General features: G+C 42.3%; 1 protein-coding gene across 1 annotated transcript in view; it reads left to right on the forward strand.

Moving 5' to 3' along the window:
- dgkza (diacylglycerol kinase, zeta a) overlaps positions 1–18,527 on the forward strand; it is a 127,072-nt gene extending 108,545 nt beyond the window's left edge. Inside the window, exons 30-34 of the mRNA XM_080720213.1 lie at positions 5,282–5,331; positions 9,075–9,195; positions 9,987–10,023; positions 10,257–10,356; positions 16,015–18,527. Of these exons, the coding sequence (XP_080576339.1) occupies positions 5,282–5,331; positions 9,075–9,195; positions 9,987–10,023; positions 10,257–10,356; positions 16,015–16,131 (425 nt within the window). The 3' untranslated portion in view covers positions 16,132–18,527. The remainder of the gene's footprint in view (positions 1–5,281; positions 5,332–9,074; positions 9,196–9,986; positions 10,024–10,256; positions 10,357–16,014) is intronic.
- The last annotated feature ends 765 nt before the right edge of the window (positions 18,528–19,292 follow it).

Here is a 19,292-nt window from a genome sequence, read left to right on the forward strand (position 1 = left end):
GGTCATAAAATAGCTGATCTACAAGCCCAATGTTATGCCAATCCACTGGAAACCTAATACAATGGCACATCTGCATGTCTATCATTTTAAAGACTTTATATATTAGAATTGAATATCATCAATAGCCTGGACTAGTAATAATTTATGCATTTATCTTCTTCCATACGTGCTCTGTGCACAGGCTGCACACACACTGTCTGCGTGGACACATGCAACTTACGAGGGCAATACTGCTCCGTTGTTCAAATATCCCAGGTGCGGCTGGACTGCTACACTCAACTTGTTTTTCAGCCTCACTGGTGGGTTATGGCTGTGTCAGTCTGTCCACCTGCCTGTCCCACTGTGCTGCCAAACAACCAGTTCGGTTGAAAAAAAACGTTAAATATTCATTGTACACGGGATAATAGATAGATAGATAGATAGATAGTTAGATAGATACCTTTATTATCCCACAGGGGAAATTCAGTTGCCCAGAGGCAGCACAGCAGTTAAGGTTACAAGTTGCAGAGAAGTAAGAAAAAGAAAAAGAGTACTGTAGTGTACAGTCAAAGAGCAAGCACAAAAAAAGATAAATAAAACATAAAGTGTCGAAAGCTATTGCAAAAAAAGAAGAAGAATATATACATAAAGTGACCACGAAACATTTAACATTCATAAGTGACACGTCACACACACAAAAAAGCTATTGTCAAAGCATAACTTCACAAACAGTGCCAAACAAAAAGAGTGCACATAACAGTCACTGCTAGTCAGTGCAGTCATGCAACACAAGTATCACACCGCCATATCAACACCGCAATAATACACAGTACAACCAACACAACCCAATAGTGCAGGGCCAGCAAATACAGTAAGTAACCAAAGTCAGTGCAAATAAGTCAAGAATATATGGGGGGGCCAGGGTTAATCAAACATATCAAACATATTGCTTAGTATTCCCAAAAGGAAATGCATGTATTGAATCCTGACCGACCAGAAGCAGCGATGAAACGTATCCCACCGGACATGATTGACCAGAGCAAAGGCATGGATTTCACCCCACCAGGCACGTGCACACATAGACATCATAGGGGGCTTGAGCCGCTGCCCTTTTATCCATCTGTAAAAAGTGCCCTCTCCAGACCATGAATGCAAATGGCCTCTTTCCATGCCATACTTGAAGGCAGCGTTCAACAGAATTGCCTTGTCCAAACTCTCCTGAACTTGCATGCATCATCTTATGTTGAAAGAATTGCCCTCTCTGTGTAGAATTAGAAATCAAGCATCGAAAATAGCCAACCTCCAAGCTCACAACGCGTCGCAGCACGACACATTGTGAGCTTGGAGGTCTTCTATTTTCTATATTTTCACCAAAAGGCCCTTTAAAAATATCAGCCCCTGAGAATATCATTCTCTGCACGTCCCTGCACCCCGCCCAGCAAATTAAACCTTGCAAACAATATATCTCCACCTAGGTTCGATTCCACAGACTTGTGTTGCATGTTCTTCCCCCTCTCCGCCCTTCGATTCCGCTATGTTATGTGTCATCAGTCTTCTCTAAATCAATGGGTCTCAAAGTGGTGTACATGGACCCTCAGGGGTCCTTGAGAGGGTCTCAGGGGTCCCCAGCAAAAAGTACAGGTACTTGTATATTTTAACAACACAAATGTTGTATAGGTGTCCTGCTGGCACAAAATGTTTTCAAATGGGTGTCCGTGGCCAAATATAAACTAAGCACAAAAAGAAGCACCAAAATGTTGCCAAAATGGCTTGCAATACTCTTCTGCTGTCATTTACTCTCGTTTTGGGCTTCCCTGACACTGAGCTTATAATTATGTGTTTAATAATTTTTCGAGGGGCGCTACCTACACGTTTGGCTGTGTTGCTCAGATTTGTCACCACGTTGTAAAGGTGACAAATCAACCATAACAATGATATCAAACACAATACCATTTGGCATAATTAAAGGGGAGCTATTTAATGGACCGAATGTTGGCACATTTGTCGCTACCCACACGTTTGGCTGTGTAGCTCATGCCTCGAGTGCCCGATGCTTACAAACTGTACCTCGTTGTAAAGGTGACAAATGAACGATAAACATGATATAAAATACAATACAAATTGCTATTATTAAAGGTGATATATAATGGACCGAAGTCAAGTTTCCTTTCTTTTTGTGCTTAGTTTATATCGACTCCGTGCTTAGTTTATATCGACTTAGTTTATATCGTTTCCATGACATGGAAACGTTTGAGAACCACAATGATGGTCAGATGTGGATTCTGCCCACAAAAGTCTTGTCACGTGGCACTGGAGCAAGGTACTGTAGGATGCCACGTGTGTCACTGTCTCTCAGCAGCGCTACCAGAGCATTGTTGTTGTTCCCGAGAAGATAATGTCCAAGGTCTGTATATTGTTCTATATGAACAATACAGACAATTGTCAGCAACATTGCACGCAGTTAAATGCAGAGGTGGAGAAAGTGCTCAGATTCTTACTTAAGTAAAAAGCAATACCATAGTGTAGAAATACTCTGCTACAAGTACAAGTCCTGTTTTCATTTCACTGTCATATTACTGGATTGTAATTAATGTTAACAATACATTTTTGAACACATTATTCCCATCGATTTTGATTGGACAAAGCCAGATTTTGGAGCTATAGCTCCTGTTCCAGGAGCACCGCTCAAAAATGGCAGATGTACAAGCTCACAGCGTGGCACGAAATGATGTGCTGTGAGCTTGTATATCTGCTATTATTTTTTAAAAGAAATCTAAAATGACAATGACGCTTTCCCAGTTTTAATGGGTTAATGTACATGTATATTAATAATCAAAATCTGTACCTATAAAGCTGTCAAATAATTGTAGTGTAAAGAGTACAATATTTTGCCTCTGAGAAGTAGTGGGGTTAGAAGTATAAAGTGGCACAAAATGTAAATACTCAATTAAGATGAAAGCGCCTCAGAACTGTACTCGAGTAGAGTTACTTGAGTAAATGTACAGCACCGGTTAAATGCCTCGTCAAGGTCTTTATTTGTATGTAACAATACTGACAATAGCTTAAGCCTGTCAAGCCTTATTGTTGAACACAGGAACATCAAATTGCTTACATCTATTCTTGTCTCTCTGAACAGCCGTTTGTTGCCGTCTCAACCTTTCTAATCTCAAGCCAAGGGTCCCCAATTTCACATGCATTATGAAAACTGCTCCCTGTTGTCTGTGGGGTTCCGCGTTTTAACCGTGTTAACCATTATGTTATGCTTTAACTATTAGAAAATAGCAGATATACAAGCTCACTGCGCTGTGAGCTTGTATATCTATTTTTTATTTTATTTTGTTTAAAAAAAAATGTCTTTGAATATTTCACCCGATTCTATAAGTGGTTCTCAAACGTTTTCATGTCAGTGGACCCTCAAAATGATATGTATTTGGCCACAGACCCCCATCTCAAAATTTGTTGCTCCAGGAACCTCCCAAAAGCAGAGAGGTTTGCTTTGAAAATATATATATATTCAAAGATTTGCACACATTTTCAAGATTTCTTTCTAAAATAGCAGCTCTACAAGCTCACAGCGTGGCACTCGCGGCGCTCTTTGAGCTTGTATATCTGCTATTTTTATAGTATATCTGGTTGGCCTTTCTGTGTGGAGTTTGCGTGTTCTCCCCTGTGTCTCCCAGGGTAGATACCCTCACAAAAAACATGCAGTAATCCTGGTCTCTATACTGCCTCCCCCTGGCCAGCCGGGGTGCCTGATGGAGGGGGAAGGAACTGGTTGGAATAAGGTGTTCCTTCCACACGTTACGTTCAACCAGGGAAACTTCCCCTTGTCAGGTGAAAAGAAGCGGCTTGGACTCCTCATGCATAGAAGGAAGCATGAGGTCAGTCCGTTGTCTCCCCAGGTTGGCAGAGGGAGTGTAGCGTTCAGGATTACATTAGATAATTGACACCGGGTGAAAAAAAAATCCCTCAGGCATGAGCATAAAGAGCTAGTCCTAAATGACCATTACAGTTATGTAACTGAGATTGTACGGGTCCATTTGGTTCCATTTGTACACTCACAGTTATGGCTAAAATAAAGCGTTTGAGAACTGCTGTCCCAGTGGACTCCTATTATGTGCATTACATAGTGCCATAGTAAATCAGTGCCATCTTCAGAAGAAACCTGAAGAGTGACATTCAGTAATTGGGTCTTGATCAAAAAAAGAACAGTGTGAATTATAATGGTGTGAATTAACAAAATCTCGAATTTGCCCACGGATATGGACAAGTCTTGCCATAGACACATTTGTCCATGTACGGACATATTGATGACCCCTGCTCAAAAGGCCTTCTCTGTGGCCACCTAAGGATCCATTTAAATCCCTGGCGGGCCCTGGTGGTCCTCGGACCCGACACTGAGAAACCGGGGTTTGTAATGCACTTTGTGATCTCCACATCTGGTATCGAACGTAAACAGAGGGAAGGGGCTGCGGCCAGGATCAATGAATCTGCAAAAAAGAAAAAAAAAGGATATATGCTTCTACGGTGCGGGATGACATATGAATTTCACAGGTCAGAGGTCAACGAACGTGAACTCTGACCTCTTGGATTGGCGTGCTGTCGACGCTCCGTCGCCCCAATATGATTTATTTAAGTCCTTATTCACCTGCTACTCAACTGATTGGGAACTGATTTCTGTGCTGCTAAAGTGCTTATCGAGGTGTCTTTTTATGTTAATGTTTACCACTGGTAGTATAGTAAAAAAAGAAAAAAGAAAAAAAAAGAAATATATATATATATATATATATATATATATATATATATATATATATATATATATATATATATATTATTAGTGTTATATAACATGGATAAAGACCACTTTAAAAATCAATCAAGGGCCATTCACACTATAACTATAACTATAACTACAGTATGTTGTGCACTGTAACTATAATTATAACTACAGTCTTTTTGTACCATTGTATTTCTGTTATAGTTGTGGTGTGGACTGTGCCAGCCACTTGACTTGGAACGATTTTGAAAACGATATCTTTATTAGCCACGGTGATTAGTGCGAAGGGCCCTTTGGGCTAAATAAAGCCTGCACCGATCAATAACATTGAACTACATCCTAATGAGGGATAATAAAAGACCGGCCCGGTCCGATACTGAACCTAATTTATTGTACCCTCAAGGGAAAAGCATGGACGATGGTTTTGTAAAAGATACGTTATCCGTTGGCATAGATTTTTCCATACATAACGGTCCTCTTCTGTCGTTCTCTGCGTCTGTCTGTCTGTCTGTCTCTCTGTCTCAGTGTCTCCAGAGATGTTGGTGGAGTGCGTGAAGAGCAAGGACCACAAGCTGGTGAGTGGCGAGCAGTGATGGAAAAAGTACTCAAATGTTTTACTTAAAGAGGTGGTGCCATAGTTTTGTATGTGTCTATGAAGTTAATATTAGGGTGGGGTTATACTGTGCAAATGTGTCTTCCCTGTGTATTTTTGGTTACTTCTTGAAAGCTGAAAGCCTCTGAGTCAAAAGGCCCAACTGAAAAACACAGAGTTAATGACATCATACAATCAACCCCCTCCCCCTTTACCATACACCCAACACTGTGGGTGTGGCTATAACTTCGGCTGGGTCACTCACCACCCACCTGACAACCAGGTATACTTAATGAACTGATGGGTGTGGCCACATAAAAACATAATTTTAACACTTTCTGTACACTTTTTTGGAGAAAAAAAATCTTCCTAGTATAATCATAATTAAAATCATGGCACCGCATCTTTAAAGGAGTAGTTCACCCCCAAGATTAAAAATGTTCTATTGATTACTCATGTCATGGAGACTTGAGTTCAATAATATTGTGTTTGTTGCAATCCTAAGACAAAAAAATATACATATATATTATAGTAAATTTACCCCCATTGATTCCAGACCTGAATGCATTACTCCCCATCCGGGTCCCCATCCGGAATCAATGGAATGCAGCAAATACCATAAAATATTATTTAATTCAAGTCTCCATGGCGTGAGTAATCAATAGAACTACTTTAAGTGGCTTATCAAACTAATTGATTTAGTCGATTATGAAAGAAAACAAGAATCGATAATTGCAGCATTTCCTTCGTTCCAAAGTTTTGTCTGAAAACTCTGCAAAGCCCTGTGCTGGCATTCTGAGAATCATCATTATTTTTTTAGTATTTTGAAGTTTTCTTTGAAGGGAGACCCCCAGGGAAGGTAATTAAAGCTCAACACGCCACCCTTCTTGACCTGAGACTCTCTCATTGCAAGTATTGACTGCAAAGGGAGTATTTACTGGTCTACGGGGGACATTACTTTTACTGCTTAACCCAATGGATGGGCTGGCAGGGGGGTACGTGCCTTGTTCAGAAGTCTCGCGTGGTCAGACTGTTGTCTTCCTCAATTAGAAAATGCCCCCGTCATACATACCAGGGACATGCTGGGCCCCTGATTCAGACCGGGAAAAATAGTTGGAGAGGCCCTCATTGCTGCTGCTACTCAAAGATTTGCAGTTTCAGATCATGACAAGTGACAAGTCAGTGGGCCAATTACTGTACATGAGTTATATTTTGTCGTTGTCAGGTGGAAACCTTGTATGTCCAAAACCGTTTGTTTTGTATTTATCATTTTAAAAATTATTTAAACTAGTGAAAACAGCCGATCTACAAGCACACAATGCCTCGCACCGCGAGGCGTTGTGTGCTTGTAGATCTGCTGTTTTGTAGATCTTTTGTTGTTTGTTTGTTGTAGATGTTTTGTAGATCTGCTGTTTTCACTACTTTTGTGCAACAGCCTTGTATGATGAAGCAGGGCTTTGCTTTGCGAAAGAAATACGAGGTTTCTGCCCGACAGTGAAGATTTACTTTGTTGGCCGCCCAGCCCCCAAAATGGAACGAAGGCGGACATTTTATTTTGATTTTTTTCCTAATGGCCGGCCTGGACCGGCCGGGAATGAACCGGCCGTTCGGGAGTTGTCCTGCTTTTCCCGATGGCCAGCACGTCCCTGATACATACAGTCTAGGGGACGGAAGTACTGATGATGAGTGTCTGCCATGAAAGCGGATGTGATGCCCCACCTCTGTTTCGTTTTACAGTTGTGCACATTAATTTTATCCTAATATAAATTAAAATCATCCAAGAATATTTAACTTAAGCTCATCAGAAATTATATTTTAAAATATATTTTTGTGAACGTAAATGCCAGCTTCCGTTACTCGTGTTTCAGGAGGTGTAGTTCCAGACTATACGTATATAGCATTCGAAGATTGTGGCAGTGGTGGAAAAAGTACTCACATTCTTTACTTAAGTAAAAGTATAAATACTGCAACGTAGATGTACTCTGTTACAAGTGAAAGTCCAGAATTATAAATGTACTTGAGTAAAAGTATGAAAGTTTTGGCATTTAAATGTACTTAAAGTAAAAGTATGAAAGTTTTGGCATTAAAATGTTCTTAACTCTTTGAGCGCCAGCGCCCTCTAGGGGCCAAGGAATGCCAGCGCATCTCTCATAGGCGAGCGCTTTAGCTTCCAGGACTTCAGCTTCCAGGACCTGACGTGCTCACGTTCCTGCACGGCATGGAAATGTCCCGGATGAAGATGCTAACAGAATGGCTATTCCCATTTTGTCATCTAAAAGATCATTTTTGGGCGATTTCGCCGTAAATAAACCTCGCGCCGCTTTCCTAAAACACAAAAAAGAGATATAAGCCTTTAAAGATGCGGCCTTTCATTGGATTAGGCGGAGATTGGCGATTGCGTTCGCAAATTACGGCCGGCCGGGACGTTGTTAGCTTTCGGCTAGTAGCTACAAAAATCAAGCCAGGCTTCAGAAGGCCTCTTATCATTTTATTCATTTAATTAAATAAAGCCGAACTACTTCGGAAGCGGCGCCGAACATCGGGTGAACATTGGGGAGCTCAAAAATGTATTTTAAACCATTTTTAATGGAATATATCGTCGGACAGAGTAGAATGGCTAGCTGGCTAGCGGCTAGCGAGCCAGGACCACCCACGACTCTACAAGCAGCTCGGGGTAAGTGAATTAATAAAAAAAAGATTGTATTGGATTGAAATAAAGCCGAACTAGTTCGGGATCGGCACCAGATGAGTTAAAGTAACAAAAGTAAAAGTACAAAACGTTTGAAAATAGCTGATCTACAAGCTCACAACGCGTCGCGATGCGACGCGTTGTGAGCTTGTAGATCGGCTATTTTCAAATAGCCAAGGTATATAATAGGGCTAAAGTGGTTCATGTATGTTTTATAATATAATCATTTATATCTGCAAAGTGACTAGTGACTAAAGTTTTCAAATAAATGTAGAGGTGTAAAAGTACAATATTTGGAATAGTTGTCTGGACACGTAGTCTGGGTGAGCTGAGGGTAGAACCTGCAATCTTTCCGATTATTACCAGACTGCCTCTGTACCCAGTCAGCTGTGGCCATTTGATGAATTGTGCCCGTGGGTTTTCAACACTTTTCCGGATCAGGGCCCTCTTGAAAATCTGAAATTAATTGTTAGTCACTCACCCATCTGAACACTTAACACCATTAATATAAAACATTAATATTTGTTTTCATACTGATACCTGTACTAACAAATAAGAACTTAAAGTATACAACGTTAATTTGTTAAAAGCGTCTTTGGATGATTTGGACGATCTGGGAGTAGAATCCTAGATAAATCCACTTTTCTGAATTCTCTACCATTGGTCTGAATGGAAAGCCAGATACCCGGATGACTGCATCTCCCGAAGGATCATGGGAAATTGAGTCCCTGCTTTACTGCGGGGTGTATCAGACGGCCGTCTCATATTAAAAAATGAAAAGGCTCATGGACGCGTTTTGCCGCAAATGGGGGCTAAAGTGTTAATTTGACTCTCAGTTAAAGACCTCTACAGGTCCCTCGCTGCACCCCATGCTTAATCTCTCGAGACAGCCTCAGAGTCGCTACGCTTCTCAGAGACAAACCGATAGGTGTCGCCCTTTCTTTGACGATGGGTTCCCAGATTGCCCCACGCTGAATCCCAGTCACTTGGTTGAGATGTGTGACCTGTTCAACATGCGCTTCCTTCTCCGCCAACAGCTGCGGGAGCTCCACCTGAAGGGGGCGGACTTGACGGCCTTGGACCAATCGGGTCGCAGCTTGCTGCACCATGCCGTCGACACAGGAAGCAAGGAGACGGTGCGCTACATCCTGGACAATGGTAACAACATGACCATTGGCGTAGACCATTTGACATTGAAATCATGTTATTACTCCGCAAATCGGAACACAGCATGTCATTAAACAAAATGGTTCTTTCAGATTTTTCATATTCCATCCTGATTGGCTAAGATTGGCTTCTAAAGTTTATAAGAGTGCTCCCTTTTGTTAGCCTGGTTCCTGACCCTGAATCGCTAGCCACACCCCTTTAAAATGTTGTTTTGGCGAGTGAAACAAAATGTCAATTCAGGCTGAGCGTCAGGCTACCCTTTTGTCTCAAATCATGAACACACAGTGCTATTTCTGTGAAAGTTTGCACGCACATTCCCACTAGGCAGAGGAAGAAATGCCAGTTTGAAATGTTCAAATCAGCCTCATGGTGGCGCTATAACAGACTGATTTTTGTTTTTACCAATAACCGATCAGTGTAAAACGTTTTATGCGCCTGCTTTTTATAGAGCCACCAGGGGTCCACAATAACCTACCTGACTTGGTTGAGATCTATGCTCGGAAGAGCACTGCTTCTAGTTTGATCTTATTCTCAAATACTTTAAATTAATTCCTTTACAGTTTTAAAGTTTAACCACTGCTCCCATATCTGTCTTCAGCCCTTCATTATTTATCACTTAGCTATTGAACATCCACTTGTCTTGAACTCAATTTCTTATTTCCTTCCCCTCGACAAGTAGCAGAGAAATCGGCTATTAAAAATGTTGTTATGCCAGCAGTGTAACTATGGATATATACTGTATGTATTGGTTACCCAACTGTCTGTCTTTCTGTCTGTACCAGCACCAAGTGATTTGCTCGACGTCACAGAAAAACAACAGTAAGATACTTCCTGTTAAAAAATTCTATACAAATCTATGAGTACACAATGTGATTTGTAAAATTGTGAAACAATGCACCATTATGCAACTAACTGTGTGTGTGTGTGTGTGTGTGTGTGTGTGTGTGTGTGTGTGTGTGTGTGTGTGTGTGTGTGTGTGTGTGTGTGTGTGTGTGTGTGTGTGTGTGTGTGTGTGTGTGTGTGTGTGTGTGTGTGTGTGTGTGTGTGTGTAGTGGAGAGACGGTGCTCCACAGGGCTGCCTCCATGTGTCAGAGGACCATCTGTCATTACCTAGTAGAAGCCGGAGCATCGCTGATGAAAACAGACTTACAGGTAAGATCACTCACCTAACCCACTGGTTCTCAACCTGTGGGTAGGGTACTGTTGTCCCCCCCTCCCGGAAATGGGGGGCCCTGCGGTGGGGGGCCCCCCATTGAACGGGACTCGCGAGCAGTCTAGTTTGTGTAGGAAAGATTTGAGCGACTGTGAAAGAACTTTCTCCCAAGGTAAGATCATGCTTTATATAAACCCTAAACGGTTCTGCCGCCATGTAGAACTCTTTTTAACAGTTTTTTTTACTTTAAAAATGAATAATTTCCCGTGTAAAAATACATATTTTTCCGGCCAGCGCGGGCGAAAAACCGAGGGAGGCCCACGTGGAGGGGGGGCCCAGGTCTTGGGTCTTGACCCCCCCCCCCCCCCTCCCAAAAATCTGTATGACAGGCCTGCAGCAAGTCTTTGTGTCTGTCTTTCTGTTCATCTGTCCCTCTCTCCATCCATAGTTACCCTCTGTCCCTCCCTTCATATTCACTCCATCCCCCTCGACAGCATTCTGACAACTCTCTCTTGTTTAGTTGAATCTGTTGACAGTCGTCTTTGGAGACTTCCTTATCAACCTCCGTCTGTCTGTCTGTCTGTCTGTCTGTTTGCCCTCATTCCCGGTTCCTAAATTCTCTGATCCGTCTCTAAACATAAAAATCTGCTCCGCTAAGGCTTTGCCTCGTTTACCCCGTTGTCGAAGATAAACGAGGCAGTTGCTTTTCAAGGCGGCCCGGGAGGCAAGAAGGTCGCTGACTCGCCGGTATCCTCAGATCAGCTGAGACTAAAGTCTTAGCTCATAATGTGTAAAAAAGGGGGATTTATACTCGGCCACACGCCGGCGTCGCGCAACCGGACATAGCTGATTTACAAGCTCACGACGTGTGGCAGCGCACAGGCGTTGGAAGCTTGTAAATCGTCTCTTTTGGGTTGCGCGACACGGCACGCATCCCAAGTATAAATCAAGGCTTAAAGACGAGCTCCGCGGCTCATAGCTCTGGGCATTTGTACTCAATAATACACAGGCTCAGTGACGAGTGTCCCGTGTCCATGGCAAGAACTTATTTCTCATATCGTCGTTGTCGGGTGGAAACCTTGTATGTCCGAAACCGTTCATTTTGATCATTTAAAAGAAATGAACTAAACTAGTGAAAACCGCCGATCTACAAGCACACAACGCCTCGCACCGCGAGGCGTTGTGTGCTTGTAGATCTGCTGTTTTCACTACTTTTGTGCAACGGACTTGTCTGATGGAGCAGGTCTTTACTCCGCGAAAAAACATACAAATTTGAAACTTGGAGATACGAGGTTTCTGCCCGACAGTGACGATATCCTTGAGCAACACAGATCGTTCTGTATCCCCAGGCCAGGCAACCAATCAAAAGCTGAGACACCAGTAATGACCCAGTGTTGTAAAGTGCCAAGTGGCTCACAGCCTTTGTGGACGTTCCAAATTATGTAAAAAAAAAAAAAGAAATGTGGCTCTGAGGGCTTGTCTCGCACAGTATAAATTAGGCATAACCACTTCAAACCCTATACATTTCTTTGACCGGGATATCCCAGCTGTCTATTACTTGGCCTCCTCCTTTTTTTTTGCTCCCTTGAAACCAAATCTCTTTGAGGAAAAACATAGCGGATCTCGTTGTGCATTCGCTATTTTCGGCGAGTTTTCTTTCATTACATGCCCAGAATATGGATTCCGGGGGTCCCCGCAGGGGTCCCTGGGTGGGATTCCGGGGGGACCCGCAGGATAAATAGTTAATAATGCATCACGATCATTATAACCACTTTATCCATTTATACGTTGGATATTCAAAATTAGCAGAGCAAAATCTGCTATTTTTGAACATTTTAGAAAAATCTTGAAAGTGATTTTACTTTCCCTACTTGATCATACCACGCCGTCACACAAAAGCACCAAAAGTAGCAATTCCATTTTGAGCTTGCAGATCTGCTACTTTTGATGCTTTTGATCTGCTACTTTTGATGCTTTTTTATACTTACTTTATACTTTGATACTTACTTTTTTTTTCGTAGGCAGGGCTGAAGTGCCAAATAACCATGATAAGGCAGACCCGCGAGTGCAATGTTGCCCTTAAAAACAAAAACACGTCAACTTCATTTCATTGTATTTAGGGTTCGATAGGAATTTTAATTTGTTGTAATTTTTTAATGCCACATTTAACTACTATGTCCCTGAACTTCACATGAAAACCACTAGCCTAGCCGCCTAGCATAGTGTGGGGAGAGGGAGAGCGCACAGCTGAAACATTGTTTTTGATGAGACAGTGCAGTAGTGCTCATTAACCGCACTGTTGGAGAGCCTGTTTTTCATTGAGAGCCCGACTACCTGAATTTCCACAACATGGGTCTTCAAAATAAGGTACTGTCAAATGGCGGGAGGTAGGTATCTAAATAATTAATTGTATATAAAAGCCCAGAAAGTGTTAATAGACCTCCGGGGTGCTCCGGTCAATGTTCAAGGTCAAGTTAAATAATATACATTCACCTATTTAACACTGGGGAATTTACTGTGCAGGAAAATGGGACTAATTAAACCTTTTCACTGACAGATAAAATCGTGCTAAATACGTCGCTAAAATTGGCCCTAATGAGCGCACTGCAGAGTCCTGCCTCTGTCTTGTCTGTTGTAAAAAAGCTTTCCATTTTTCTGTCCAGTTAGTTGATGGGGATGCGGTTACAGTGAACTCACCCAGGGAAATGTGAATCGCCTGAACATGACTGGCTGTGTGATCTTGGAAACGGCACTCATTTCTCAGACGAAAAGACGTTTGAATCCTGAAGAGTAGCAGTTTTTGGACAGAGACAGAGACGATCAATATACACGATAGATATGGAACTTGAACTAAACAGTTCCCAGACTCACACTATTTTTTTTTTCTTCATAAAAACGGAGATTCAAATCCTACGTCAGTATACCTTTCATGTTGGGATGAAAACCTCAAGGCTCAACTGAGATCTCTGTACAGTAATGGCCTAGAAAACCACAGAGAGAGAGAGAGAGAGAGAGAGAGAGAGAGAGAGAGTGAGAGAGAGAGAGAGAAAATTAGAGATGTTTGCAACGCACACATTTCCAACCAGGTGTATTGCCTAAGGATATGGACACACACACACACACACACACACACACACACACACTGTACACGTACTGTACACGTACGCACAGAGATGCAAACAAATCTCCTCTCGGTTGGAGGTGGTAGAGTCACTAAGTGCTTCCAGATATGAACTCTCTCCAGACCTGTAGACATTCTCTCTCTCTCTCTCTCTCCCTCTCTCTCTCTCTCTCTCTCTCTCTCTCTCTCTCTCTCTCAATTCATTTCAATTCAATTCAAAATTGTTAGCCAAAGCACAATTAGAATTATGACCTAAACTACATAACAATATAAAATAAATGAAATGGCATAAATAAAGGAGATGGTGCGGTAAAGTAAAACATGGTATCTCTCTCTCCCTCTCCTCTCAGTGGTAAATATAATCTGCAGGATATTGGTAGCACTCGTTTCCTTCACCCTCTGGCCTTGATATAAAGCTTAGCATAAATCTCTCTCTCTATCTCTCTCTCTCTCTCTCTCTCTCTCTCTCTCTCTCTCTCTCTCTCTCTCTCTGTCCATCTCCTTTGGCCTTGAGTTATCTCTCCATTAAACCTCTTTTCATTCTACATTCTGTTTTATTTTCTCCGTCTCCCCACTTCGTCTTTGACATATTCCCTTTATTTGCACTGCCCTGATTTCCTCTGCCTACCCTCTTTCATCAACTACAGACACACACGCATGCACACACACATACACACACTTGCACGCTCGCACACACACACACACACACGTACACACTCTTCTTTTCTGCTTCTTTTTCTGTCTCTCATCACTCTCTTCCCACACAGTCATTTAAAATCAGTTCTCATTGTGAAGACGGTTCTGAGTACCCATCAAAAACACGCATGTGCGGGGGCACACACGCACGCACACGCACACACACACACACACACACACACACACACACACACACACACACACACACATGCATGCACACAATGGAGTGTTTGGGCGGTGAAGTAATTAGAGTGAGATTCTGGAAATGATTCAGCATAATGTCCACTGCCCAGTCCTCGTGTAAACAAGCACCAATTAGTGTGAGTGTGTGTGTGTGTGTGTGTGTGTGTGTGTGTGTGTGTGTGTGTGTGTGTGTGTGTGTGTGTGTGTGTGTGTGTGTGTGTGTGTGTGTGTGTGTGTGTGTGTGTGTGTGTGTGTGTGTGTGTGTGTGTGTGTGTGTGCGTGCGTGCGTGCGTGCACAATTCTTTTTGCCTTTTCATGCACACATCATGCAGTTTATTCATAATCTAAATCTATTTTCTCTCCATATTGTATTATGTATCACCATCGTAAAGAATTCTACTCCATATGCTAAATGGAGTGATTGTTGTGCTCTTTGAATGCGAACACGTCCTTTCTGCATGATCATTTACCGTCTTGTGAATGAAACCCACATAGCTTTGTTTAGTTTTCACTTCCAGGATTTTGTTGGCAGAAGGTTGCTAGCAATGTGTTCATCTCATGATAAAAATGCTCTACACAATGTTAACACACGTGGCGTTGTGTTCTTTAACTGAACACAATGCCACGTGTGTTATTGGCTGAAGATATTAAAGAGATAGTCCACCTTTCTGTCAAGCCTGTATGGAGATTTATTTTATTTTATTTATGATAGTTTTTTGCATTCCTGATCCAATATTGGATCAAAATCTTAAAAAGGGCAATGCTATATTTAAACCTTCTCTTATAACCTTTGACAGTGTAGTCCAAGTTATTACAATGTCCATGAATTAAATACCGAGGGCTTTCAACGTAAAAAAGACAGTAAAAGGTCTTATTTGAGATCTTCCTTTTAGGCAGGGTGTTTAACTGTACTGTACTACATTTCAATTGTATTGGCTATACTTTTACTGTTCTCCATTTTTGTCTAATAAAATAATCAATCAATCAATCAATCAAACAAGAGTTCATTTATTTTTGTAATAGTTTTATCGTGGCCTCCTATTAACACATCGGGTGCCCACGATGAATGTAAGGGTTAATTTGCTGGTGCCCATGGCAACCCGCCATTTTGCCTACCTTCGAGGTCCTTGCGGAAAAAGTAATCTGAGTAAATGTAATCCAAGTATGTCCCGTTTATTTCGCGAAAATCTTTTCTTTCAGTCAGGACCGGTTTTTAACAATCCTGCGCCACAGCGGTTGTGTGACGGCCGTTAGAGAAGGCTGCGTTTTGAACGTGAAAAGAAAAAAAGGAAAAGATCCGGAGAAAACTGCATGCTACAGTACAGTATAGTTTACTGTACAACGCGTCAAACGCGCCGATGGGCACACGTAGACATCAAAGAGATTGACACGTTGACACCTCGTGGGCATCAAATGAGTTCATTATATTGAATCATAAATGTCCGTGAAGTCGAGGCTTCGTGGGTGAGTAATTGATCAGAGAGAGTTCATCACAGTTTGGTAAAATGGTAAAACTTTGACCTTGTCCTCTGTCTCACAAATTAATTCTCTCTCTCTCTCTCTCTCTCTCTCTCTCTCTCTCTCTCTCTCTCTTCTCTCTCTCTGTCTGTCTGTGTCTCTTTCTCTCTCTGTGTCCATTCATGGCACCACCTCTCAGGGCGACACCCCAAAGAACCGGGCTGAGAAGGCCCAGGATGCGGAGCTGGCGGCCTATCTGGAGAACAGGCAGCATTATCAGATGATCCAGAGAGAAGACCAGGAAACCGCTGTTTGAAAAGCCGCTCTCTGATTTGCATTTAGCGTCCCTCAATACTACGTAGTTGTAGAGGAGATGGCACACAGAAGAGAAACGCCTGGAAGAGGCTGTCGCGACCCAAAAAAACGAAGCCGCGTTTTGGCGACGTGGAATCCTTCCTCTCAATTTCTCGACCCAGTGAGACCAGCTGATGAGTGGGCGGCCTTCAACTCTGATGCGCCTTTTTCGGAGGCAGAGTTGGCTTGAAACCGGCACTCAAAACGAGAGTCAGTTCATGCCGCTTATTCTGGGATGTCTTTAACGTGTCACTGCTCTTGTTGGTACGGAAGCAGGGACGTCTGACGTCCATTAATGGCCCTAAATCGCAGTTGAGGATTGAGATAAACAGATGCCATTTTTCTGTCGTGTTTTTTTTATTTTTTATTATTATCTTTGATCCTATCTTCTTTCTACTCATCTTCACAAATAACTGGGCATGTCGTTGCGGGGGAGGGGGGAGACAAAGCATTGCTATAATGAAAAATAAGAATTTGTATCTGGGACCAGTGGAGATTTGAAAGGATTTCTGCTTTGCTGGACAAAATGCTCTTGAGCACGGACAGGAAGTTCAGTTGTGCCAAATGTAATTTGCAATTTGTTGAGACAGTGTGATGCATTTGATGATGAGGATAATGATGATGATGATATGCTTGCGGTGATGACAACAGCAAAAACGATGACAGTGATGAATGTGTCCAGACGATGACAATGGCTATAGCTTCATCGTGTCAGCCACGTCCATTCATCCATCCATCCATCCATTCATTTGGGATTGCTCGCTAACAAACGAGGATCGTTGGCTTTGTGGATGAGAGACACGCAAAAAAAAAGAGAGAGCGACGAGTCCGATATCGACTCGGTTGACGTGATGAATGTGACTCCGAGGAGGCAGATCGAGCCCTGTCTGTGTGCGACTGCTTCATCGAAAATAATTCATATCTAAAAGTATTCCAAAGATTTCAATCAAGTTATATGACAGTCAATGGGACACACAGGCGAGGGTGAATGGGGAGGGAAGAAACCGTTGCACTGCACTGCCAAGACAACACCCTCCTGCTGAGGAACTTTGAATTCCAAGTATGTTGGAATTGTTTTATTTACTGTTGTTATTATAATGTTTCCTTTCGGTTTAAATAGATTTTTATTGGATGTCAGTTCAGAGCGGGCCAATAGGCTTTTAATTAATGCACAGTAGCCATTTTGGAAAGAAATTGGGCCTCTTCCTTTCTTCCTTCCCAGGTGTTACCAATGATACTAATCAAGGCTCTGTTGTGTGTAACACAGTGGTTCTCAAACTTTGACATTTGAAGATCTCCCCTTAACTTTGACAGTGTACAAATGGAACCAAATGGACCCTAACTGTCAAAGGTACAGACTTGTAAGGGTCCATTTAGAACCCCATGAAGGAACCTAGAGAGTCCCTGAAATCCACTTTGAGAACCACTGGTCTAACAGACATTTTAATGTCAAGTACCCCCAGAACTCTTGAGAGTGTACAATGTGTACACCCCAGTAATTAAGTCAAAGTATAGATACACCTGTTCAATTATTAGCTCAGCTACAAGTGAAAGTCGCTAAATCAAATGTGTACCGTACTCGAGTTAAAGCGCTGGAGGGCTTTTAATACTCCATTGCCGATGGAGAATCACCAAGTATCTCATAGGAACCAAAAGATACATCATTAACGATTCACCTTGCAATCTTAACTTTAAATTCATAGGATTGTTGTGCCAGTTTAACCACCTGCCATCCTATTTGTGTTATGAGCTTATAGATGCTATTTTCAGAAACATATTTTTCTTCTCCCGCCTATAATGAAATACTCAAAATTGGGATGCCATCCTGGCTCTTTCTTCTGGTCTTTGACATGCCTCGCTCTCCTGTCCTCCCGTGTTTCGACCTGGTGCTGTTTGTAAACTCTTCTGAGTTTTCCTGCTGTGTTTTCTCTGATCTCTGCAAACGGCTTCAGTTTCCCTTCATGGGGCTTGTACTGTATGTGAGGGGACGAGACAGACTGTGCTTGTACTGTATGTGAGGGGACGAGACAGACTGTGCTTTTTTACCAGCTTTCATTGCTTTTTGGGCAATTGTCTCTCGCACAAACTGCTGGGACTTCATCTGTATTATGAGGCTGTTGCTCATTGTGGTTTACGCCAGTCTCAGTGGGGACAACCAGAACCAGGCACGTGCACACATAGACATCAAAAGGGGCCTTTGACCCGACTGTAAAAAGTGCCCTCTCCAGACCATGAATGCAGTTTTCACTATGGTGAAAGAAATGCAAATGCCCCCCTTTCCATGGCATACCTGAAGGCATGGTCCAAACTCTTGTCCAAAGAACTTGAGTGCAGCATCTTATGTTGAAATCAAGAAATGTGTAGAAATCAGCATCGAAAATAGCAGACCTCCAAGCTCACAACGCGTCGTGCTGCGATGTGTTGTGTGCTTGGAGGTCTGCTATTTTCGATATTTTCACCAAAATGCCCTTTCAGAAATGTCAGCCCCTGCCTCTCTTACATTCTCTGCACGTCTCTGACCAGAACCCCTTTGGATGAATTCCACCTCCTTTTGTCGCTGCCGCCAGCTTCAGCCTCTTCACTTTCTTTGGACGCACTACCAGAGATGTTATTTTTGTTGGATTTCTATTCCCTTTCCACATTTTGAAGACTTTGTTGTCTACCTCTTGGACAACAACTTGACTTTCATTTAGGTCCACTTGAGGGTCATGCTGTGTGATCGCCATGAACAACTTGTCTGCCTTCATGTTGGCTTTGATCCTGAGTTATTTTGCAAGACTTTCCAGCTATGCTGCATACTTCACGGAGTCCAGATCCATTTTTCAAAGGGTAGTTGTATTTTGGACCTAAAAGCAGCATTCAGAAAGAAGCCAGGTAGAAATTTCAATCAGTATTTTTAACACAGTTCCAAAACCAGATTGTCAATAAGCAAGACGGCATCGTTCTTAAATTAGCTAAATATTCAGTTTAGAAGAAACCAAAGGAGCGTAGGGCTGTCACAATTATGACATTTTACATGACAATTAATTGTCACTCAAATAATTGCGATTAACAATTTAATTGTGTTTTTGTCGTTGACAATTACATTTGTGTTTGAAAGGCTTTGAAGTTGCACATGTCAGA

Source organism: Nannobrachium achirus, assembly GCF_963921795.1.
Source record: "Nannobrachium achirus genome assembly, chromosome: 24".
NCBI classification, from domain to species: Eukaryota; Metazoa; Chordata; class Actinopteri; order Myctophiformes; family Myctophidae; genus Nannobrachium; species Nannobrachium achirus.